At 34.2% G+C, this 26,798-nt stretch overlaps 1 protein-coding gene across 3 annotated transcripts; it reads left to right on the top strand.

Annotated features, from left to right (window-relative positions):
* Positions 1-7,073: 7,073 nt before the first annotated feature.
* On the top strand, positions 7,074-22,967 carry LOC123557285 (sodium- and chloride-dependent taurine transporter-like). 3 transcript variants are annotated; one of them, XM_053543643.1, is made up of 15 exons: positions 7,079-7,257; positions 9,925-10,128; positions 10,907-10,941; positions 11,210-11,341; positions 12,480-12,828; positions 13,258-13,390; positions 14,134-14,268; positions 14,657-14,760; positions 15,150-15,274; positions 16,077-16,189; positions 16,726-16,863; positions 17,344-17,443; positions 19,007-19,107; positions 20,999-21,178; positions 21,635-22,967. In XM_053543643.1, the coding sequence occupies exons 4-15, from the start codon at positions 11,293-11,295 to the stop codon at positions 21,737-21,739; spliced, it is 1,632 nt and encodes a 543-aa protein (XP_053399618.1). In that variant the 5' UTR covers positions 7,079-7,257; positions 9,925-10,128; positions 10,907-10,941; positions 11,210-11,292; the 3' UTR covers positions 21,740-22,967. The 3 variants fall into 3 exon arrangements, 2 of the variants coding, with proteins under 2 accessions (XP_053399617.1, XP_053399618.1); XM_053543642.1 differs by lacking the exon at positions 10,907-10,941 and having other exon boundaries at positions 7,078-7,257; XR_008371011.1 differs by lacking the exons at positions 10,907-10,941; positions 17,344-17,443; positions 21,635-22,967 and having other exon boundaries at positions 7,074-7,257; positions 20,999-21,046.
* The last annotated feature ends 3,831 nt before the right edge of the window (positions 22,968-26,798 follow it).

The following is a 26,798-nucleotide window of genomic DNA, read 5'->3' on the forward strand; positions in this document are numbered from 1 at the left end:
AATTATTTTTATAGTCACAAGGTAAAGCAAACAACACGACTGTATTCGAGTAGTGCTATGAAATATTTCTATTTGAATACAGTATGATGAATCATTCAGATACAGGGCAATGTGCCATTTATGTTTTTTTCCTTCAGGCCGGCGCGGCGGGATCCAGTAATATTTGACTGGGAGAGGGGCACCAGTCTAGAACGGAGACGTCACCGCCGAGGTCCTGGTAGTTACAGGAACGGGCCTCTGTCCTGGTCAGGGGGTGGGGTGGATATCTTCCCCCTGGAAATTGTTGAAATACAGTCATGAAATTTTGGCAAATGGTGCAATTACTCATGGGGGTACCCAACTCATTTTAGAGAGTTCAGGAGGCCCTCTGGAAAATTTTGATATACAGATATGAAATGGTGGCCTCTGTTACGTTTCTGGGTCTAAATAAAATATTATTCCTTTGCCATAATAGTAGGGTACATCCTTGATGAGTATATGTCACTTCTCAGGTAACTGTGGGGGAGGGGCAGAGGGCACGAGCCGCCTCGGCCTGGTCCTGGAACAGGCCATGGAACCGGGCCTGTCCTTACTAGTAAAGAGATCGATCGCTAAACGAACGTTGATACAATGCAATACAAGTGTATATGTAATAAATTATATAATTATAATTATATATATGCCCATATGGACCATATTGATACACTTATAAACACAACCCGCCCGCTTAGCTCAGTAGGTAAGAGCGTTTGTCTACGGATCGCGGGGTTGCGAGTTCGATCCTCGGGCGGGGCGTATGTTCTCCGTGACTATTTGATAAACGACATTGTGTCTGAAATCATTAGTCCTCCACCTCTGATTCATGTGGGGAAGTTAATTGCTTAGAACAGGTTTGTACTGGTACCGAATCCAAGAACACTGGTTAGGTTAACTGCCCGCCGTTACATGACTGTAATACTGTTGAAAAACAGCGTTAAACCCAAAACAAACAAACAAACTTATAAACACATACAAACAAAAAGTTCAAACGCTTAGATATGAAACATTGTTAGTGTCATATTATATAAATGAAGTTGTCAGTAGTGTTTAGACTTATGTTACATGCTTATCTCTTAAGTGATTTACGTCATTTATGTGTTAAAACAAACTTTAAATGTTTAGTTTGAAAATTAACTTCAAATAAACTTTCTAAGCCCGGAATTCTGTGTTCATTCGTGGTCCGTAATTCTGTTTTCTTTAATTGTTAAATTAACACGGACAACGAAACTATGAAGTGTAAAATACGTTTTGACAGGGTGTAAATGTATAACCATTAGCTGTCTCTTTTAAGTGACTAATTTATTAATGCAGGTCATCCTTTGAACATCAGTAATTAATTGCAATAATGCGACGTCTACGTCATACAGTAACATTGTCATTAAGTGGCTCAAATATCCTGTTACATGGGAAAAAATAAAATTATTCGATTATCGCACCATCGTATTATCAAACTGCTACCCTTACCATTCTACCACGCGAAGGGGCAAAACAACTATAACCCTTACGAAACGTTGGTAAAAAAACATTACTTGCATCAGTTTCTCAAGCTTTCATTAAATTAAATATTTCTGAGGCCCACCATACATTAAGTATTTTGTTAACTGCTACAATGCGTTTGAAACTTAAAAGGCGATATCTATATATTCTTATTATGCTCAAGTGCAACAATTTACTTGACCTTTAGCCTGCTGGCGGCAAATTATTCTGGCAGACCAAGATCAGCTGCACTGTTCGCTATTCAGTCAGTCATTTTTCAGTGAACATCCCTTCGAATAATAAATGGCACTGCCCAAACTGAATGATAGACCATTCCATTCTAGAAATTTAGCAGGTTAAAGGTTAATAGCTTGTTCATTTATTGTGAAAAAAAACCCACCTACATAACCTTAAGTAAAATTAAGGTCGTGCTAATGGCCTTTAATGTCAAAAATAAATTACATCGCAAATTACATCGTCATGTATGTAAAGTAATAGTATTTAATAACATTAAAGGGACGCAAATATACACCACAACCTGTTTATAGCCTGTCTTTTGTTTGTATGTTGTTTTTTTTTCGTAGCATAAAAATTCAATATAATCTATACTATGTTTTGGTACATTGCTATCTACATAGAGCAGCAGTTTTGGATGTTTGCAGATATAAGAAGTGTCAAAATGAAGAAATACAATATTTTTTGTTTCCTTGAAACGGGGTATTTTGTACGACGCTCTCGTATAACGGAATGTGTTTATAGAGAGATTAATAGACTTGCACGACTTAAAGAGTGTTTTCAATTCTAAATTTATTTAAATATATCTGATATAAAAATTCTATTTTGTTACTGAACATCCTTCTTTCATTTTTTTTTCTTTAGAATAAAAAAATATGTTTACGTCTAAAATTATAGTAAATCAGACAAGTAATCAATATAAGAACTAGCACTAGAGGGGCTCAAACTTTGTTTTATTGATGTTTTAGTCAGGTGATAGCCAGTATGTGTCCGTGTTTATGTGTGTTCAGGTTCAAAGTCTTTTTCAACATTTTCTTAGTAATATAAACGACGGTGTCTTCCTGTAACAGTGAGCACACTGTCCAACTTTATAGTGCTGCCTAAATGGAATATCAAACCATAGACACGTGACATTGGGCTGACCAGTCCTAGCCATTGTCCTCTTAATGCTTAGCACTTAGCGAGGAGGATACTAGTACCATTTTTGCATCTTTGGTATGGCGCGGCCAGGAATCGAATACACGACCTACCACACCCGAAGCTAGCGCTCTACCATTAGGCTACATGCAGTTGCTGTGAGAAGGGCATAAGGAGGTGTAGATTGTTAGAAAAGGGTATTGTTAATATCTTTTTTAAATCTTTTATTTAGTAAATACGTCTCAGGACGTATTTCAATGGTTGTGGTTCCATTAAGATTTTTTTGGAAAAAAAATGTATTTAAATTAAAACAAACCAAAGATTTTTTTGGAAAAAAAATGTATTTAAAATAAAACAAACACACAGCGAGGACAAAACGAACAGTGAGGCATCGCCCAGGAACGGCCAGTGGGACATCAAAGCGGTATATGGTGTGCACCTGTCTTCACTCATAGTTAAAAGGAGACCGGGATTAAAACTGGGGGTTAGGATAGGTTTAACAAAATTAATGCTACCAATAAACCAGTGAGTATGTTTAACATAAATTACGAGACTGAAATATAAAGCATGTTGAAAAAAGGGGCACCGCCTTAGTTTATACTTTGTGATGAAGCTCCATGCTTGTTTCATTTAATCTGGAGTCCGCTTCCTGGAAAAATCAGTACTGGTGGCATAGACCATTTGGAATGGTCAGTTACCTACCGGTATATATTAAAAGAAACTTGGGGTTAAAATGCATTTGAGGCATGCAAACTTCCATTTTTTCCTACTATCAACAAGTTAGACAAGAGTGTACATAAAATAACTCCCCGCTGAGGACAGCTGTAACATAAGTGACAAATTACCAGATGTATAAAGTTAAACAAACATAAAGCCAATATACACAACAACTTGTTAGAAATCAGAACACCAGGGGGCACAAGTAAGCAGGTTGCATTCCTCCGTCCGTTTTATAGGATTTTGGAGAAAATCATCACGGAGTCTAAAACTTTTGTAATCATCGCATCATCAAATAGGAAAGCGTGGGGCCTTCTTTTCAAATCAGGTGCCACAACAGGGCTTAAAGCTTTTTACCCACATGAGGCAGATACTTCTTTCAAAATACTCTCAGAAATTGAACACAAGTATCAACACTATAATATTCCAACAAACATACACAGGCACCTGTTTATGTTCACTGTCAATTTCATTTAATTGAGACAATATTTATCCCCAATACAAATTCCATAGAAATGAAAAAAAAAAAAAAAGTAAGCACTACGATAAAGCTCTTCTATTTTATATCGAAAAGATACTGCATCACTAAAGTAGAGAGTGACTGTACATATTTTTCAGACTGTATAGATTTTTGTGTGTGACTGCAAACTTAATCAATTTTTTGTCATTTTACTCGCAAGTACAAAGTTTTTTTTTAGTTGACAATTTTTCGTAAAAAAAAAGACTTGGTATGAGACAATCACTTAGAGGTAGTACCGTCTAGATATTTACTGATATCTGACCTATACTAGTGAGCATTGTAGTTATTTACCACCCCGCTACCCTACCCCAACAAGAAATCACCGAGTATCAACAAATATCATGTTCAGTACTAAATGTTGAAGAATTTATTCAAATTCTACGCGGCTATATTTGTTGTTAATGATGTAAATTTGCTAATAAAAGAGTACAGCTTCAGGGGTAAATGAAAGTTGCCAATCGATTTTACTTTTCGAACAGAAATGAAATGAACACATCCGGCATTGTTCTTCAACGGTTTGTTAGCCTAAGGCTAATGCGTCTATGTATCAACACAAGAGCTTGTAACACATATTTCAAAGCATAAACAGCACACATAATTCAATTATTTTATTGGCTAAAAACAAACGGCTAAAGGACAATGCCAATGACCATCTTCAAGATTATGAACATTAGAATATGAGTTTTTGTTTCTAAACTATTTTAAAAATGCCAAAATCAAGAAAAAAAAGGATGACCGCGTCGGGAATCGAACCCGGACCGCTGCAGCAATAAAGACGTTTTCCGCTGTCATTACCAATAACGCTGTGGAGGATTTAGTGTTCAATGCGCGTTAAATATAGATATTTATAATCGAGGCAGTTTACCTCAAGTAAAGCGTTACAAATGCTTTTCGATTTTCATCGTAAAAAGTAGTAAAAACAACTAATTATCATGTGTTTCCGTAACATATAGTATGTTAGTAATTTAGTTTCAAAGCATTCTGAAGAAATATAACATTAATTTCCAGATACCTAAAAAATTTTTTTTTCGAACGATCTGGAGGCCAGTGCCTTGAACATGTCGCCCTGGCCTTCATAAAAGAGACAATAATGCATAATTTTATTTACTGTAATTCGGGTTTCAGTGGCCAATTGGTTTAGATCTCAGGCTACGAATCACTTGTCCTTTATCGATGCGGGTTCGAAACCTCGCTTCGGGTGTAGAATTCTTTATGTGAGCCGCGCCATGAGAAAACCAAGATAGTGCGTTTGCGACCAGCATGGATCCAGACCAGTCTGCGCATCCGCGCAGTCTGGTCAGGATCCATACTGTTCGCTTTTTTAGTCTATTGCAATTAGAGAAACTGTTAGCGAACAGCATGGATCCTGACCAGACTGCGCGAATGTGCAGGCTGGTCTGGATCCATGCTGGTCGCAAAGCCACTATGTTGGTTTTCTCATGGCGCGGCTCAGGTTAGGAAGCTATCCTGCTGGCTTCGGGAGGTCAATCGTTCTTCCAGGCGCCCACCAACGCATGAACAATATTCATATGGGCACATACCGTCTTCTTCTACCACTAAAAGCTGAAAAAAGTCACTATATAGCCTAAATTGTGTTGGTATGACCATACCAAACAAAATTCAAAAAGTTCTGTAACACTATATTACTCATAATGTTCAAGGTCCATAAACAAGCCATAACGGAAACTTTACCTAGACAGCGTACAACTTATTAGCTGATAGATTCTAATTAAGTCGTATGAATAAGATTCTTGTACATGCACTAATTAAGTCATTGCGACAAACAAGAAATATTGTTCATACATACCGTATTTTCAAAGTTCTGTTACATTTATAAATATAGATATTGTAAAACTCCATTCAGTCGAAGTTTGTTGTGTTCCTTCTTCTTGATGTCTGTGTCTGTTTTTTTTTATTTCTCTGTTATGATCATTGCATTCATTTCTGTTAATGTGTATATGTGCTCAGGCGCTGAGTACATGTAAACATTCACACCCCCATACTTCCATGTGGAGTGTTTCATGGGTAACAGTTGTGTTTTTGTCCTTAGTGTTAACAAATGCATACATCATCGATATAGATCTACTTCCGTTTATAGTCCTAAGAGTAAAACCCATATCCATTTCTGATACTGTGCACGTAGAAATTATTTTTTATATGTAGTTATATATTTTTTCATATTGAAGTCAATATGGGGATTTATCTACTTTGAAACAGTGATATTGGCTACGATTTTGGTTGATATCACTATTCCCTAGTCGATAACTTCCAAAACCGTGACATCTTAAAAGACAATATTTGTTTGGTCATTAAATAAAAAAGAATCCTAATTTTATGACCTTATCCAGAGGTCCGGGGCACGAATCCCTGTCCAGGCAATGGAGATTTCTGAGATGTTCTCGAGTGCCTCCCACCTAACTAAGAGGTACTGTATTGTTCTTTGTACTGGTTCTTCCCAGGAAAGACGGCTTCGCGTGTATCGGTGCTATACACCGGGCACGTAAAAGAACCAGACTGTCTATTCGCTAAGAGCTAGGCTAAGTTAGCCAGACAGATCTGTATCCACGAAGGATTTCTCTCCCTATATATAAGGGTTGGGGGTGCGGTTGGGTTGTGGGGGGTGGGGTGAGGCTTTATGTCACTCTGTCCCTCAGGTCAGATCGCTCTGTGTCTGTATTAGTAGAGGATGAATTTCGAGCCCTGTGTGGCTGCGTTTGCTATATGTAAAGCGCCTTTGAACGTGCGTATCATGTAAAGGGCGCTATATAAATCTGGTATAATAACAATAATAATAATAATAATAATAATAATAATAATAAACACATATATGACATCATATTGTTATGACGTCACTGCTAAATCGTACACAAGTAAATTTGATCGTAAGGATTTTTGCACAGATCCATACGCGTTTTGGCTCTACTCATAAGTCCATTCCATATTTGTATCGTTTTCGTGCGATTTTGCTTAGGCCAATGGAAAGGACTGTAAATATATTTTAGATAATGATGTTGTTTACTGCTACAGTCTTAATAACTTTCATCATAAATAAAAAACTTTGGAAATATACACGCTATTTAATATATCAACATTGTGTAATTTATGTAAAAATGCTAAATACTTTATGTAGATTATATTTCAGTTTTGTCATGTACGACTATATCAGACAACTCGTAGTAAAAGGTGTACATAAATTATAGTCAATTAAACATTGGCTTGAGTGCAGTTTGCTATTTAGCTAACGTGAACCGCTGAGGCGTTCTTTTACGTTTTGTCTTGTCGAGGAGTTACACGTTGGAGTAACGGTTATCACTGATGTTTGTTTTGCATGAACACCAGTAAGAAAGTGAACATGGAAACAAGTAACGGTAAAGGTAAGCTTAATGATTTCATTATCTTAGAAAATTATAAATAAAATTATAGTATTCCATTTGTTAAATACATTTAACATACCATGCATTTTTCTAGATATGGAGAAACAAATATTGTCTCAATGGCTCTGTTGATTGCTGTCCCCGACTTCATATTTAGTGCGTTGTTTTTCTTCTTAAAAATATTCTTTACTTTTGCATTATATAGTCATGCACATATTTTTGCGAAATAATGTACATATATTATAATTTAACAATTCAGAATCTTTTAAATGCACAATATAAATTACTGTACTGTAAGCAATAGTTTTGTGAATTCAGATTTGTTTTTCATATTTTTGAAAGTTTAACATGATAAAGCCTGCAGGTATTAATATATAGTTCATTGTAAGTTTTTTTTTATCAAGCTTTTTTTTTGTGTCTTTAATTCTGCAGGTCGTCTATATCTTAAGAGTTAAACGTATACAATTTTGCTACAATTATTTATAGATAAAGGTATATCCTACCTTACAAGGTTAATTTTAATTTTGAAAAAAAGTATCGACTGACATCATTTTCATGTATTCACTCATTGTTAAAGCGGAAAGTAAAGTATACATTTGCAATATAATCGTACTTCTTAAATATCGCATGACTTCACTTACATAATAATCTGGGTGTCATCTTAAGATATTATTATTTCAATCAAGATCTGGTTATTTCAAAACTGAAATAGAGAACATTGGAGTCGATATTTTTGTTTTTGATTTATCTAACTTTAATTTTCGTGTCTGTAGCACGACTGCACACTTTGCATACTGAAAAATGTGTGTTTTTTTATATGAAACAAGTTGTTCAACAAAAAATAATTAATAATTATCCGATAAGTTTAAGTTTCCATTTTCAATAGGTATCGAGATAAATCAGTTAATTCAATTTATGTTTTTCTTTTGGCAATATGGTACACTGTAAGATAAAGAAAAGGTACAGCATCCATATTTTCTCAAGAAATTGTTCAGGAAAGATATTCCTAACGAGTATATCATGTATTCACAATAAATAAAGGACCAATATTAGTGCCAATTATTCTGTTCTATCTGAAGCGTGACAACCGCTCGTATTTTGTTTATTATCTTGTTCATTTCGGTGCACAATGCACATGGGTATAGGTTTTGTTGTCGGTAGCGAATATCGAGCATCCGAAAATGTCGGACCATCGTTAAAAAATAATAAATTGACCAGAATTTCCACCTAACTTGAAAATATTGGTGAAGAAGACGATGACAATGTTGTCACAAATGCATCCAAAATCGCATGTGTCAAATATTTCTGCGAGCCTTATGCCGACAAGTGGTTTAGATATACGTTTACCTAGAATACATGCAAAAGAAAAAAAACTAAATATTTAAAAAAGGCGTACAGTTTTGAAAGAAACTGCTGTGGCTAAGTTTGTATCGACTTTAACTCAAATAACAGTTGATGTTTATAAATGAACACAGTTAATTTTGTAAAATAGGCATTAGAGCACGAGGCCACAAGCACTGGTGACAACAATCGCATATCAAGTAAATATAAACGACAGTCTTTAAATCAATTTTATTCGCTTATATTTATGTCTCTCACATGTAGTGGGAGGTGGAGTGACATATTGATTTAGTGCTTTCCGTCTAAATGTCAGTCCGTCCATAAAATATGTCCACGCAACTCCTCCGACATCACTTAACGAATTTACACTAAACTCTACAAGAGGGATGATTGCCAAGTGTAGTTGCGCATATGGTCGGCATTTCCGGTTTGATTTTCTGACGTTTTTTGGCAACTTCTCTTATATTATTTAGCAGTCCTTCCCTAAATCTTCAAACCTTACACTAAGGTGACAAGCCTCATTGTGCATATTATCGGCATTTTTCGGTTCTATGATTTACAGCAGAGTTATCGCCCTTAAATCAACAACTCTTCTAATTCTCTTATATTATTGGGAGGATTACACCAACTCTTACAGGAATGATCAGTGCAAAACATCATTTTGCATGTGGCGGCATATTCCCGTGCAGTGATATTCATTGGAGTTATTGCCCTTGATTTGTTTTATTTACCTTATCTGGGCCACTGCTCCAATACAACAAAAAGGAATTACACCAACGTCACGAAATACTCTAGTTGTTGTACACAGTAAGGCTGAACTTCCCCAAACGTCGCGAGTGATTACTTAGTTGTGCATATTATCGTCACGTTCTGATTGAGATATTTTAAGTTGAGGCATGACCCTTGACTTGTAAACTTCTTTGATATGTGCTTCTGCTCTGAGACCACTCAGAGTATGTACCTATTTTATAACTGCCGATGTCGACAGACAGTTGGAATGACAAGTATTTTAGCAATACAGCTTGCATTTGGACGCAAAAAAAGCTAATTTTTTTATTCTTTTCAATAGTAAAAATATGGTTGTGATGTACTCTCCTTAAGTACATACCAAGGGATGAATGCAAAAGAATTGTAAGTGTTCATCTCTCGGTTTACTGAATGTCGTGCAATAAGCCTGGTTTAACATATTATTTTCTTATCCATAACTCTATTCCGTTACCGTTTTATTTGTAAGCAAATGTGTTTTTGGGTAGATGCTGGTATCTGTTAATTGCATATAAATATTTCTTCATTCATCGGATTCGCATATTTTAACAATGTTTTCAGTGACGTCGTCGGAAAATGAAATGAAAACATTTATCACGGATGCTGATACATCCCACGACGAGGAGAGCACTGAGGACAGCAGTGGAATCAAGAAACGAGAGACATGGTCCAGAAAGATAGACTTTCTCATAGCTTGTTGTGGATTCTCAATTGGTCTTGGAAATGTTTGGAAATTTCCCTTCCTTTGCTACAGAAATGGAGGAGGTAAATTTTGACGTAGACTGTATCCATATTTAGATGTTATTAGGAATTCTCTACATATAGATCTTTTCCCCCATTGTTTTAAAATGGTGAACGCTGGCTTCTTACAGAATATAATCGGATTTAAAAGCATAGGAATTGTCTTGTCATCGTAAGAGTAATGCATATATCGTTATGTTGTTCAATATTCTAGAAATATCAACCGTATAAAGCAAACACAACAAAGTTATATCATTTGAGAAGAAAGGCAAAGCGTAGCAACAGATGTTAAACGTATGAACATACTCGTTCGAACCGAGTCTGCTATTACTTTGAATGATTTCATTCTACACGTTTAAAGATTTTATTTTGTAAGGTAAATAGCCGTGCAGCTTTGTTCTTAAAAGTGTTAAGTTGCAAAAGAAAAGAAAAGAAAAAAAAAAAAAAGAAAAAAAGAGAAAAAAATGTTCTGGCTGTATTCATAAAATCTATCTAGTAAGTAGATATATGTATGATTTCATATGTTAGGAATACAAGATAGAATGTGTGTTACAGTATGTCCAGGAAAGAAACAATCAGTGTGGAACGATTGGCTTAATTTATAATTTACAGTTTTCCATACTAAAACTGCTGTTACATCCACGTGAAATAATTTTACCTGAGAATATACAATGCACCAAAAACAAATTTACATATAAAATGCGTATTAAAGATTTGCAATGAGTACAAACCTTTACAAATTTACAAGTAATATTTTAATATATGCAGATGCGCATTTAAATTCATGTTTTTTGTATTGCAGGTGCGTTCTTGCTTGAAGATCCATATTTTCTGCAGGTGCGTTCTTGCTTTCGTAATAGTTATGTTACAGGTGCGTTTATTGATTCATATTTCCTATGTTGCAGGTGCGATCTTGTTTTCATATTTTCTATTTTGCAGGTGCGATCTTGCTTTCATATTTTCCGTATTGCAGGAAGGTTGTGTTTTTGCTTCATTTTCTGTATTTCAGGTGTCGTTCTTGCTTGATGTTATGCAGGTTTGTTTATGCTTTCATATTTTCTGTAATGGTGGTGCATCCTTGCTTTCATTATTTTTTGTGTTGCAGGTGCGTTCTTGCTTCCATATTTTCTGTGTTGCATTATTGGTGGAATTCCAACATTCTTCCTTGAAGTGTCTGTAGGGCAGTTCATGTCTGAGGGCGGCATGAATGCTTGGAAAATTTGTCCACTGTTTCAAGGTAAGTTTGTTACGCCAAGATAATTACAAAGATTTTCGAAGGTTTTAACCATATTTTCAAGGTAAGTACAGCATGTATAATTTCAAAATTATATTTAATTTTTCAATATTAGAACTATGTTAGGTTCATGACATACTATCAAAAAAAAAAAAAAAAAAAAGAATATAAACAATATGTCTATTTTATTGCAGTCGCAAGTATATTTTTTCCATAGTGTGTGGGAATATTACTGTCAGCTTAATATGTGTCTGTAGATCCTACTACTATACTTGACATAATGAAAAATAAGATACCTATTTAAAGGTCATTCCTCTGTTTAACTGTTATTTCTATCATCATCTTTAACCACCCTTGTCAGTTACAAAAGTAATATATGTCAGTTTATGCGTAACTGCTATGAGGCAAAAGTTCATGGCAAAATACGGCTTAAATCATTAAACATGAAATAAGTAGCAAAAAACGTTACACCTGAAACATACATCTAAATAAGGAGACACACGGATCATTAACTTAACTACACAGAGGGTTTCTTGTACCATTAAAAAAGTTCAGGGTAAAAGTACTTCAACGGTCCAAAACAGTTTGTAAAGACACACGAATCATGCGTCCTTATAATTAATATAGTCTTCGTTGTTGACAACTAACAAATCTGACAAATCTGGCAAAATGTACTCAGTTTGATATTTCATTTAAAGACAGAAGCACCCCGCAACCTTCTATTTTCAACGGCAGCGTCAATCAAAATTATACATGCAATTCGTTAAAGTGTGTTGATAATTATTATATTTCGACATTATTGTAAAACGTGTATATTCAAGCAAAACTGTATATACTGCTTATATCTTGAAAAGAAACAAATATGTTGTAGACCAAATTAAATTAGCCGTCAAACGTTTGAATCCTGCTCTTTTTCCATTGTCAGAAGTCCACTTTTTTTTATAGATGTTTGATCAAGATGGATATTGCTAAGTGTAAATTGTAAATGTTAATATATACATACGATGTCCACTTAATATATTAAAATGTATTTTGCTAGTCTGCAAGTACATGGTTTTTCAACGAGTCGGTTTACATTGCAGCTTAATATGGGATTAAGTGTATAGGGATGGATCAAAGTCTTCGGTCTTCATTCTTGTAGGTATAGGGTTAGCGGCGGCAGTGATTGTTTTTCTTGTGAACTGTGACTACAACGTTCTTCTCTCCTGGGCCTTCTACTACTTCTTCGCTTCCTTGACAACGCGATTGCCTTGGTCTCACTGCGACAATGAATGGAACACGCCAGAATGCACAGCGGGGTACATCACAAAGAAAAAGTGTACTGTCATCCCTAACGTAACAGTATCGGACCTCGGTAACATCTCAGTAGCAGATACTGAAATGGTGTCTTGTAACGAAACGTCAATGTTGGGTGCAGTTCAAGAGATTACGAGTCTTGTTGCGAAAAGAAATCAAACTTACGTGTCCGACCCAGTCACTGAGTTTTGGGAGTATGTATTTATAAAAATAAAACATCTCTTTTCTAAATAGCAGAATAATTTTGAATAAGCAATGATATAGTCCCTCGTATTTATTACATTTTTTTGCAGTATTCTACGTGCACAGGTTAATAAAATAATCAAGCTGAAACACTCACAAAAGTTAAATAGACAAGCAATTGCCTGCATTGTTTAACAAAATTTATTCACCAGACAATTTAGTTCACTTTAGATCTTGTTCAGCCTGTCCATTTCAATTGTATTAATGAAACGATGTTTTATTCTCATTTCTTTCATACCAATGTGTATTCCATGCTTTGTGAAACATGCAGTGAAATCTAAAATAAAGTAATCAAAAAGACTTACTTCAAGGTTAATAAATACCTTTTCTCCACATAATCTAAGCTTTACTGGTTAAAACAACGTCATCTTTTTGTACAGGAGGAAAGTTCTAGACATTTCAGAAGGTGTGGACCAGCCAGGTGTGATAAAATGGGATCTTTGTCTGTGTCTACTTCTAGCCTGGATCGTTGTTTACTTCTGTATCTGGAAGGGCATCAAAGGCTCTGGCAAGGTAATGAAGTGTGGTAGAAATACATCATTACAAAAGAATAATCTATGTATAATATATTAATATCTATTTCAGCAAAGTCCGTCACATTTCCTTGGAAACAACATTTTATATTATTCTGCGAAAAATAGTTTTGGATCAGACTTATTCTTATATCACAGTGTAATGTGTAGTGAGTCACAGTGTAATGTGTAGTGAGTCAGTAAAATGTCTGTCATACCATAACAGTTTTGAAAACATGAAGAAGTATACGTTATTTCAACAATATTATGACTTTTATAATATTGGTAATATAATTCAATTCAGCATCGGTCCTTCAACTGTTTAATACTCTTAAAGAAAGTGTCTATCAGGCCTGAAGTACATCGCACCAGTTAATAAACTACCGTATATGAAAAATAAAATAAAATGATAAAGGTAGATTTCCTGGAAGCATAGAGCAAAGGCAACGCAGCAGGAGCCACACATCCCAATGTAAGCAAATATAAATTGCAGTGGAAAGATAAAGCAGAAAGGTCTCTTCAATTATCCGTCAACAAGTACATTTAAATTACATGACAAATACATAAATAGAAATTGTATAAGGGGAGTTGACTGGGAGGGTAAACGAGGATTAAATTTCAGTAGGGAAGTCAAACTGCTACATTATGTAAATATTATCTTCTTAAACCATATCAAGTAAAAAGATAAATAGGATTTTAAACACGGAAGAGTATTGTAATGCTTTGACAATTTTGTTGTTATAGGTGATGTACTTCACTGTGACAAGTCCCTACATACTGATGATTATTCTATTGATCCGAGGTTTAACACTTGACGGAGCTATGGATGGCATTAAGTACTACCTTGTACCAGACTTTTCTAAACTTCTAAAATTTCAGGTATCATCACTAAGATCACTGTAACATTTAGGATCTTGCTGTATAGAAAAGGTGTGTAATGTCTTAAGAACATATCCTCTGTCAGTTCACTGTGCATCTTGAACAATTTCTGGCAATGTCTTTATAAAACCACAACCGTCGTTGCCCCGAGTTAGACAAAGACTTGAAGAATAAACTTTGTTCAGATCAGAAATCAAGATCTTTATGTATGTTGGGCTGGAATTTCTGCCAAATTTTTCTACACTAAAAATATTTTGATATTGGGAGACTGACGCAAACCAGTCATGAATGATAACCTAGATTGTTGCACGAAAATGCTTTAATGGACGTGCTTGGTAAAAAAGGCATTTTTAAAGCAGTAATACATGTAGCTTAATGTATTTTCCAGGTGTGGGCTGATGCTGGAAACCAAGTATTCTATTCTTACTCGCTATCTTCGGGAATCCTGGTAGCTCTTGGAAGTTACAACAAGTTCAACCACAATGCGTACAGGTTAAATGTCTGTCCTTTTACAAATAGGACCATCTTCTCCGATACAATACGTGTCCTGCAAACTAAATTGTTGAAAAGCAAAAATCCATAGTTTTATTGATATATATTAGATTGCTTATCAAAAATAGATCTTGACATGTTTCTTGTATAACTTTCTTTAAAAACTTACCAGGATTTGTTTCAGATTTAGCTGAAATTGTTTTGAGATGTAGAAGGTAAGATAACCTTGTGATAATCTCAGTGATACCAGTTATATGTTCCATCAATCGCATGTTTGTTTTGATTTTCATACAAGTTTTTCATTTAAAGAATGTTCACATTCTATTACTTTGAAATATTGAAATAATCCTACAATTTGCAATTTTAGATAGTGTGTTTGTATGTTTCAGAGATTGCTTCATGTTTTCTATCATGAACAGTGTTACAAGTATCATGTCGGGCTTTGTTATCTTCTCAGTGCTTGGTTTTATGGCTGTCAAACAGAATGTTTCTATTGACCAAGTCGCTGAATCAGGTAAATGCATAATTACTGTCAGTTAAATGCTTTTAGCAATGTCTATATCCTTTACTTTTTCGTCTTAAGTAAGAAGTTTATCTTTTGCAATGATATATGTTAGTAGTTTAATATATTTAACCATTTATTGATACATGTATTACAGCACAATATAAAATTACATTATGCTATAACCTTCAAAGCGTTTTGGTGACCGGGACGTGAATTACACTGTCAAGGAAATCTGTTTGGGGCGAGAGCGGAGTGAGAGCCCGATATGGATTTCAGATACAGCGTATATACCGTATCTGGTCACCAAAAAGTTATGAGACCATTTTATCTAGCCGAATACTCTTCCTAGTACTGATCCAACACCTGACAAAATATGCAGTGCGGCAGACATTTTGTTTCAATAATATTATCAGGCAGTCATTGTTTAACAATCTATTTCAGACGTTTGCTAATTCAATTTTAAAACAATTTATAGGTTCAACACTTGACGTCTTTTGATCCATAGAAATGCCGGAAACTTTGAAGATGGCGAGATAAAATATTATTAAACTTGTAATTATACAAATAAAACCTGAAAATTCAATCCCATAAATTCTTTTCTTTTACATATTTGACAGGTACGTGTGATTAATGAAGACATAATTCCAGTTCATTACAGAGGTTACATGCATGATTATTTCAACAAGCAAATGCCAAAGAAGGAAGCACTAAAGATATTATGAAACGGTGTGTAATATGATTAATAGATAAGTGTTTTGTTAAGAATATGAAACGCTCATGTGTTTAAACTGTTTTTTTTTATATTTAATAGGTCCAGGTTTGGCTTTTATTGCTTATCCTGAGGCAGTTTCTCAGATGCCAGCAGCTCCATTGTGGTCAGCAGTATTCTTCCTCATGATCATCCTTCTAGGCCTTGACAGTCAGGTAGGTTTTTGCACAGGTTTGACGTGTAAATGAAAACGGTAATCTGTATAACGATTTGTGCTTGAAATACGGATAATTCTAAACAAATGTAACGATTATGAAATAATGTAGAAAAGCAACAATTTCTTGTTTCCTTTTTAGTATCTTTTTTTTTCACTCACATTACCGTTTTTCAGTGTCATAAATACATTCTATAGCAAACTTGGTGGAAACAAATGTTTAGAACAATTTCACCTTAACTAGTAGCGTTAACTAAAGGCATAAAGGAGATGTGACTCTCTAGTCCATTTGTTTGTTCCGGAATACATATTACAATGTAAAAATAGATGTATTTAGTAAATGCGCAAATATACTTTATGGGTCTTAAGTTCTCTAAATTGCTAAAAATGTGCACTGAAAGAAAATCTTGGGAAATATGCTTTTTAGTGAGATATGCAATATTTTTTAGATACATTTATTCCTAGTTGTGTATAAAATTTTGTTAGGTTGGAATTAAAGGCATATACTACCTTTTTCAAGTTTTACTTTCGTTTAAGTTTGTTGGAGTGGAGGGCTTTGTAACATGTTTGGTTGATCTGTATCCAAATACATTCCGTAAAGGTCACAGGAGAGAAGTTTTGATAGCAATAATCTGTTTTGTATCGTTCTTAGTAGGACTTTCCATGGTCTGCCAGGTATGTTTTTCTTTAATGGAAAATTTATCAATATTATAGTGTTAAGCAAGCAGAAAGTTTACTTATCTATGCAAGAATTTGATAAATTGTAGAATCAATGAATCTATTCTTCTTGCAAAATATAATGAATGTTCGTCTAAATATTAAAAGCTCATCCTTGTTTTGTTTCATTGCATCTTTTTCTCTACTTAACTGATATTTATTTATGTCAGATGAAAGAAATTATCATCAAGATAAATATATCTTTCCATCGGGTTATAAAACTTGACAAATATATTTTGATATTTTAGAATTTTATATGAGATAGACCTTCGTGTACAAATAAGAAACATATTTGTGAAAATGTTAAGCAATATGCATCGCCATGTTTCATTTGCTGTTTCAGTTTTAAGCAATTAAACCTTCTTTGAATGCCTTTTGCTTTTTAAAGTCGGACTATCGTAATTACTAATTATACAGAAGTTCTTTTTCCCACACCAGGGAGGCATATACGTTTTTCAGTTGTTCGACTACTACTCGGTCAGCAGGACTATCTTCGTTATCGCCTTCGTAGAAATGATCGTCATTTCTTACGTTTATGGTATGACAATAATATGAAATAGAAAATTAAATACATTTTCTTCATTGCAAACTAATAGGTCCAATTAAAAAGCATTGTCAGAGAAAGAGAGATATATTCCTGAAAATTTTAATTAGTAATATTATAAAATGTTACATCAAGTGGACCTTTGACGAAGTTGGTAAAGCCCGTAACGTTTTATTAAAGAACTGTTATCTCGGGTTTGGGGAAAATAGTTTTCGTCATTGTGCACCACATATTGCAGATTTACGTTTTTAATGTTAAGCCTTTCTCTAGATATATGATCAGAAATTCTTATCTTAATTAATAGCACACCACGCTTTCTGGATGATATTTTTTCATTTTTTTTCTCAATGGTCGAAACCATTTATTCCAAGAAGCTCCAATTAAATAACTCTGACAGTATTGCATCGTTTCTTGTTAACAATTTTCTGCATATGATGATATTATCAATACTATAATCTTCGAGAAGAAAAGAAATTTTATATTAAGTATTGTGAATTTGTCTTATATAAATGAGGTTGTAGCAAGTGCATTATGTATTGTCTGTATATATCTACTAAATCAAATTTGCTGGAGCGTGTTGAGTTGTTGAGGAGGTTAATATATGTAACATATGTATAATTCCAATAAATGTCTTCAGCAAGGGTACCGTACTGATAAGTTCTTTGTTTTGTTTCCTTTGCCTTGTGTTTTACTGAGTCTGTTATTTGTGTTTACATTCATCCATATCAATATGCACCTATTCATACCTATGTGGTCGTGTTTCGCTGCGTTGTTTAAACGTGATGGTCACTATGGAATTTAAGATGGACAAAGTGCCTTTTTAAAGTGCTCACCATTTATTAGTTTCACAAAAGAATGTAGTAGTATATCATTAGACAGGTCTGGGTATTTAGATAAATTTCGATGATTATGATTATCTCTCTCCGTTATCTTTTACATACGAGATTTGAAAGTGAGCCACAAAATACAGCTATGCGAAGTCTTAAAAAGAGTTCAATGGAGTTTACAATATAGATAAAATAAATATAATTACTAAAACTTATGTAAATTATGGTAATGCAAAATACGATTAAGGTGTCATCTTTTAGCCTTTGATCGTAAGTGCCTTCTATTTATGCAAATACAAACACAACATTACAGAAACGTCTCGTAAACCTTTCATTTATCCATGTCTGGCTATCATTGTCTGACATATCTCATGTTAATTAAGTGTTTTTATACGGTTTGTTTTTAACAAAAGATAAATAAGTTATAGAAATTATAACTATTAATTTATATTTTTGCTGGCAGCTCATTAGATAATGACATAGCCATCACAAGGAGATGATATGTTGACGGATGTCTGTCTAAAATAATGCACTCTATGCAGTTCCATGCAGTGAGCTAGACAATTATCACTTACATTGTTTTACTTTACATCAATTCATTTGAATGAATAACATTGACTGAATGTTTCTCATCTTTTTTATGTCGGTCATAAAAGTTTATCATTATCTTGCAAGAAGTTAATACAGGTTATTATTATTATCATGTTTGACAAAGACCGTACTGTTTCAGGAATAAATCGTTTCTATGAAAACTTGGAAATGATGTATGGACGACCAGTGCTGCCAGTGTTCAAGTTGCTGTGGTCTTTTTTGACTCCATTGTTTATTTTGGTATGTATACAACTGAGGAGAATGATCAAATATTAACTCAAATTACAGTACAGAATGTCATCTTACAACAAGTCATTCCGTCATGTATGTCATAGTATAAATGCAATTGCCTTACACTCGAGTATGAATGAAGCGCCTTAATTTTATTCAGATATAAATGAACATTATAAATGTAAGCGCCCTATTACACTCGGGTAAGTCAAAAGGACAAAAATCTGAAATTGAAGAAACTTCGGCTAATGAAATTCTTACAATGACTATAAATCTATAAATTAATGTAGACACACTAGCAAGAACGGAAGTTTTTAATAGATATACTAGTCATATGTGTACCTATTAATTGCCAGTATAAGGTAGATTAATAGGACAGGCAATGTCACTTAACATGCTTATAATCGGAAGTACGGACTCGGAGTTCATGGAGGAATATTTTGTGCACGAGTACAGCTAAAGACTTCTTACACACTTATTTTCTTTATATCATTGCGTCTGGTATGGACATCTGTGCATTTATTTGTGCCAGTTACCTTAACTGATTAAATGCAAACATGCACGTAGAACATATTGTCTCTAAATATGAAGACTGCACTTCCGCTAGCTTTATATTATATAATTAAAACAAATTGAGGAAATCAAAAAATTCTCTTTTATTGTTAGTTTTCGTCACAGTGACATTTATCATCTATCAAACAAGTGTTTATGATTTATTTAAGGACTCAAAGTTGTGGTTTTCATACTTTTTAAGGATATAAGTGTTACATTAAATTGTCAAATTTGCATCTGTCAGTGTTACCCTTCCTTGTGTCCAGCCACTTCCTGCGTGACAAATGCGTGATGAGGGAGTACAAAATGTTACATCTTAAAGGTTGATTCATTAAAGAAAGTTGATACTCTACAGACAATTAAGCTGTACAGAAAATGCTTGCTTGCATGTGTGTTTATGCAATGACAATCTATGGTTCTTTATACTGTCAGGTAGTCAGTCACATTTAAACAACAATCTATGATGTTTTTCATTTCCCGCATAATCTATTGGAGATTTATTTAAAAAAAAAAAAACAAACAAGATACATTTCATATAGTAAAATCCCTTTAAGATATGACTTTTATGTTTATTTATTGTAATTTTTTTATTATTATAAAATTTCGTAACTACTCTCATTATATATAAAGTCTGTAAAAAGTATTTCATTCGACTTCAAAATAATTTCTAGTTTTACCTTTCCATTTGATAGACATCGGGATATTTCAACAATCTGAGCAAAACGTTTTAAAACCCTGTTGCTTAGGACTAAACTTATGTCCAATTTATCTCGGTTGCGCAACCAAGAGAGGCAATAGGAAGCGTTAATAATGTTACTGACTCATTTCTAGTGAGTTTGTTGAAAATGCAATAATTTTGACAAATATAATACATAAGTTCTTTCACCCATTTCATTCCCGAATCTAAGTACATGTATGTTTATTAATTTTCTACTTGCCAAGATAACTCCATCATTTTTTTTGGATAACCAGGAGAGGAAAATCAAATTTAAAAATACCTCCAGTGAAAATATGATATGAATTAGGCACTCAGGGAACTTAAATATGTGTAAATATTATGATCACATGTTACAATTTTGAATAAATACATAACAGAACCACAATAGGGATTTTTTGCGATTGATCTCCTCACTAAAACATGAGGTTAGGGTTAATATAAGGTAAGCGTTTCGTGACGAAGATGAATATCAGTTCAATACTTCCTTGGTGCTAAATACCGACAGCTTTTGTCTACTCAGTGCATGAAGATAGGAGTGTAAATAACATGCTTTTATGCGTTGGTTTCTCAACAAACTTCTTCACTACCAAAAAGTGTATATAATTCTACCATTTTATTATTTTATTTCAGTTCCTCTTCACTGTTGGTGTAATATCGTATTCTGAACTGACGTACGATCGGAAATCTGTTGAATACCATTATCCGCAATGGGCAATAGGCATAGGTTGGGTTATGGCTGTGGCGTCCATTATATGGATTCCCATTGTTGGTTGCTATAGAATTTACCAAGCTGATGGAACACTACTTGAGGTATTTTTTTATTATTATGATATTAATAAGACACGACTTTATTGTGTAATGAAATGCGTAATACAATGTTTTGGTATATAGACTTGAAATATTTTCCGTTTTATTTTACTTTGACTATTATATTGTTCACGATATTACGGTGACTAATTTGAGTAATTGCAATTTAATATCATGGAAATAGTCCTTCGTGAATTATTACCAAAAATCTAAGCTATAGATTTTCATTGTTTTCTTAGTTAAGAATTGTTAGACGTTTTCAATAAAAGCTGAAAAGGAAGGGGAGTGGTAGTGGCGAAAAATTTGGCCGCTGAACCCTGAGGTCGTGGGTTTGAGTCCCACTGGGGTTTACAAGCACACCTTCATATTTAACAGTTTCTACCTATATTTGGTAAAAGCAGCATTTATTGCGAAGATACTGGTTGTAAACATGTAAATACTGAACTTCTTTTTTTTCAGAGAATAAAAGAGGCGACAAAGCCGAAGCTGAGAAAACATCAAATTCTCTCCAAAGAAGACTTGTCGAAAATCAATTACATTAGTCCTCTCGATGTAAATTTATAAACTGTGTAAAAAGTAACACTAGAGGGCGCATTTTAATTACTTTATATTCATAAAATAACACCTGATGCTATCTTTAAAAAGCGGAGTTGGTGTGTAAGAAGTTAAAATATATTCAAGTTTATTGTACAGCTAAAATATCATTACCTGTTGTCAGGTGCTACTGAAGTCGTGTATTTACATGCTGAGTGTTTCTGAAATTCCTCATCCTGTTACTATATTCACAACTAAAGTAAGACGTATATTGTTTTCGTTTTTGTTAATTCAGTATATGAGCCGCGCCATAAGAGAACCAATATAGTGCGTTTGCGACCAGCATGGATTCGCGCAGTCTGGTCAGGATCCATACTGTTAGCTTTCAAAGCCTATTGCAAGTAGAGAAACCGTTAGCGAACAGCATGGATGCTGACCAGACTGCGCGGATGCGCAGGTTGGTCTGGATCCATGCTGGTCGCAAACGCACTATGTTGGTTTTCTTTTGGCGCGGCTTATATATTCTATAATGACATAAAACGTTATCTTTATATAGACTTCCATATCTATATTTTTATTGATTTTCGAATGACATGAATTTGAAAGTGTTTTCAAAAAGGTTGGAATTACAAATGCTTGTACAGAAGTAGGAAGATAAAGAATTAAGCTACCTTCGGTACCCTTGTGGCAGGTATTTGTCTGTTTTCATATGCAGGGCTTGTCATTAATGTTATGCATAGTGTATAGGTCTGTTTTAAAACTATACTGCATAAGTAATTGTCTCGCGTTTCTTCATCCAACTCTCGGCTATACTCAAGTCACACTGAGCGGCATGTTATTTTGTTGAAGAAACAGACTGATGCTTTAGGGTTTTCAATAGAAATGTAAGAGTATTGTTCTTAAATCATGCTTTTATATCAAAGAATATATAAACTCTTAAATGTGATCATAGTATACGGGGATGCTCAAAATGATAAGAATTTATCCATGTAGTACAATATTGAAACGGACCCGAAATGACCGCTTCTGATAATCAGTGATAATAGCGAATATGGATTCAAACGAACTTGTAATATTATTGAGTGTAATATGGTTCTAGTGAATAATGAAACTACTATGGGGATTTTTTTCAGAACTTGTCAAGTCAACTTGAAATGTTTTACGGTGACGTATTGTACAACAGTGCTTTGTTTGGGAAATACAAACATATACTAACACATATCAGGAGTAATAAAAAAAAGAAATGAATGATCTCTGACATTGCTTTTATTCCTTCATGATCATCACATACCCTATATTACTTAATGACAAATTGTAAGGTTATCAATTACTTTTAATACATAAGTAGTAAGTTCCACCACTGGATTAAAGTTAGATTATGATAAGAAAATCATCGAAATTTGCGTTTTTAGTTCACAATTATTTTATTTCGTTAATTCTTAAGCCTAACGGAAGCAAATGTAGGTTTGCTATGGTCATAACTATTAAGAAAGAATATTTACATGTCTTTCGAGTATTTTGTTCCTTTATATCTAAGTAAAGTATTTGTATCGGTTCCCGGTCATACATTTTTCTAATCTGTTGTCGCTTACCGGAAAGTTTACATTTTTTTTCATTAAATAATGTCTAGAAACTGAGAGAACAAAATAATATGCAATTCACGTTATATTACAGATTATTTGATCTCAACAGACTTTATAAGTCTACATATAAGGTGTACATCCTTAAAACATTAATAAAGTTCCGTTTAAACATCTCAATGAAATAATTTATTCCCTCGGAACAATAAGGGTTGCGAACAGGGTCAGAAGAAACCATGAATTAATTGCCACACTTCGTGTTGCTTTTTTTCGACCAGTAAGAGCACATAAAACAGATTCTGTAAAAGCATCGAGGGTGGTCTGTTCAACGGGAAAAAAAAAACACGCTGTTTTTGAGACGAACATTCGCGTTGTTATATAGGGTGCATGTTTCAAACTTTAAAAGATCAGATACGATTGTATTATATTGAATTATACCTGATTTGCAACACTAACTACTACAATGTTGTTGACTTTGTGTTTTTGAATTTCATTTTTTTTTGTTCGTTGAGTCTATTTAATATTCATTATAATGCAGTTTCGCTTAAGTTGGCGTTAAGTGACATTTGACTTTTTGGCTTTGGTCACTTACTCTCCTGAACTGTCCCGGTCTACTATTATTTCGCTTAGTTGCGTTTGCTGTAACGAGAAGATCTTCTTTATATATTTACAGCAGCCTTTAAGTGCCGTGTAGGAGTTGTAAAATTCCATATATTTGACCAGAGTAGTTATTATCTCTAGTTCCTCGGCGTGTTCATTAGTCAAATCAGAATCAACATCAACATCTACTGTCAGCCATAAAAATATTATAATCTAAAGTGATGTCGATTAAATACCTGTGAAAAAAATATTTGAAACACGTATGCACCATCAAACCTTGCTTCAAGTCAACGTTGACATCCTCGGTAGCCTAGTGGTATATCTTTGGTTCGCTCCCTGGCCATAAAAACGTAAAATATAGTACTTGAAGCTTCCTCGCTTGATGTTCAGCATTAAGAGGAAAGATCTAGGATTGATACGCCCGGCGGCAGTATGTGCTAGGGGTATCATGACACATGTCTGTGGCGTAATATTCTAGTGAGGCAGCACTATAAAGTTGGAAAATGTGTTCACAACACCGTCGTTTATACATCTGAAACTGTTGAAGAAAGACACTAAACCCGAACACACGCACTTAAAACAACGTTATCAAATCTAAATCTGGTTTTGGTCCAGTTATTTGATCCAGCAAAAAAGTCGATTTTTTACAACTCGTAGGGTATTTTCACATGGAAGCTCTAGGGTAGAGACGAGACCGATTCTATGCTCGATAACCCATTTAAACGGTATAAGTTAGTACACCAATCATACCTTCCCTGTTGAAGAGCTGAACTCTGCAAACACCACGGCGTGATAGGGTTTACTGGTTCCTTGCTTTTCATCACAACGCTCAATGTGCAGGGAAAAATAAGTTTTACATATTTCCAGGGCCCAACTTTTGATTGGTCGGTTACTTTACTGGTGGGAGTAGGTATAATTTACACAAGTGCCTACCCTTCTCTAGAGCTTCCATGTGAACTTCCCCAACTGTTCATATAGAATTCCTACTTTCTGCACCGACGGGAAAACAAGGAAAGATTACATTTGATGTATTTGTCATCTGAACAAAAAAAACTTCAGCGAAAACATGAGACATAGCATGAAATGCGTGTGTTTATTCACTTTTTAGTAGAATAAAGCCGTGTAAGTAGGGATTTAAAACGAAACTGTTATTGCTCAATGGACTAGGAACAGGGCAGCTTACCCACGCTACGTTTCGGTATCGTACAAACGGGAAATATAGATCGATTCAGGTAACATTTTTGCTTATGACTTTTTTTTATAACTTGATGAATTTTAATAAAATAAAATGCGTTGAAGACAAGAAAATGAGTGCATTTCTTGCCAGACGTTCTCAATACTTTTCTCAATCAGTAAAAAGAATATTAAACATGTTAATGCAAACGTGTTACCAGAACCGAACGATATTTTGCAGCAAGCAGCGGTGAAATGGCGAATTTGAAATTTTCGAAGCAGGTTATCAAAACTTGTACTATGCGTAACGTGAAGTATACAAAATGAAGGCTGATTAAATCATCATGTAGTTGTCTTGTCAATTTAAAAGTAAGGACAGAACTTTAATAGTAGTAGCCACGTTCTAGGAACGACGTCTCTCCGAAAAGAATCCCCACAGCAACTTGAGTATGGATGTGCAAATAATTTACACATTTACACACACATACAAAATATGTATAGACACAGAACCACAATAAAGGAACATGGTGAGACACCGCCTTGCAATTGGAACGACTATGTGGCCAACACACAACTGGGAAATTTTAACCACATGACTTCATTAATAACCACAATCTTGTTCAAAGCGAAGAAAGGTTATCTCACCTAGAGATATCTTGCTACTCACAATGGTAACAAAATGTACAACATGAACAACACAAATGTGCTCGGGTAAATAATTATAAAGGATATCCTAACGAACCTTCAAAGCTCTAGTTCTGATATTCAAATATAATTTTTACATTCTTTGATTGTATAAAGGACAGCACTCTGGCCGGTTTGGTACTCCTCTCCTCATGTTCAGAAGGGGCTAGACATAAATGTTGCACTTCTTGTGGGGTTCATATCAATATTCCGAATATGTTACATGATTAGTATTTTAAATTTATCTTATGCTTTGACGATGAATAACTTTGTTCAAGTCAACATTATTGGGCAAATGTCTGTGTTCTGTTCTGTTAATTTAAAACAAGGTCGTATGAACTTATTTGAAGATCATTTTTTTGTTATGTACAGTCACTGTCACCAAATCTTTAAAGGTTAAAGTAAAGAGGTGTTCTCCAATTTTTGTGCTGTACCATTACACTGCATTACTTTTGTAATTACTATAGGAAAAGAGCTATTTAAATGCTGCTAGAGTAAACGAAGGGGGGAAATCTACTTGTGTTTTCAACAAATTGGAGCGACACACGTTTACTTGTTTCTGCATTTATGCTAGTCTTATTTTGTGAACTTCCGAGCATTTGCGCGGATTTCAAATATGGTCAATAAAGGGTGGTGGTGCACGCGCAAATTTCGTACGGATTTCTTCAGTAACTGCAGATTTATTGCCATTTACTTCTAACATAATATCTTTCAAAATATAGTTCCCCTCATTCACAAAACACCTTTTTTGTGGGGATTGTAATGGACTGAATTTGCTTGTTTAAGATACATTATCTGCTTTGTTTAAAGGTTTAACTAATGGTTTATTTAGATTTAATTCTTTAATATTAATAAATTGCTAATCGTACTATGCAGTAACATGAAAATATCGTGCAAAAGGTATAAATAGTGTTCTTTTTAGCTTTGATAAATGTAAACAGTGATTATTGCTCCAATCGTAAATTGATGGCAAAATGTTATTAAAATTCAATGAACTTAGTTGAGTAAGCAACTAACGTAATTTACTCCAAAGCTTGTGGGTTAAGAATTTC

This window comes from Mercenaria mercenaria, chromosome 5 (genome assembly GCF_021730395.1).
Source record: "Mercenaria mercenaria strain notata chromosome 5, MADL_Memer_1, whole genome shotgun sequence".
NCBI classification, from domain to species: domain Eukaryota; kingdom Metazoa; phylum Mollusca; class Bivalvia; order Venerida; family Veneridae; genus Mercenaria; species Mercenaria mercenaria.

Bases quoted from the DNA above. Each gene is read 5' to 3' on its own strand.
- LOC123557285 (XM_053543642.1), top strand. From the start codon at position 7,212: ATGAACACCAGTAAGAAAGTGAACATGGAAACAAGTAACGGTAAAG. The intron at 7,258-9,924 runs GTAAGCTTAATG...CAATGTTTTCAG, and splicing joins GGAAACAAGTAACGGTAAAG to TGACGTCGTCGGAAAATGAA. The intron at 12,829-13,257 runs GTATGTATTTAT...CTTTTTGTACAG, and splicing joins CCAGTCACTGAGTTTTGGGA to GAGGAAAGTTCTAGACATTT.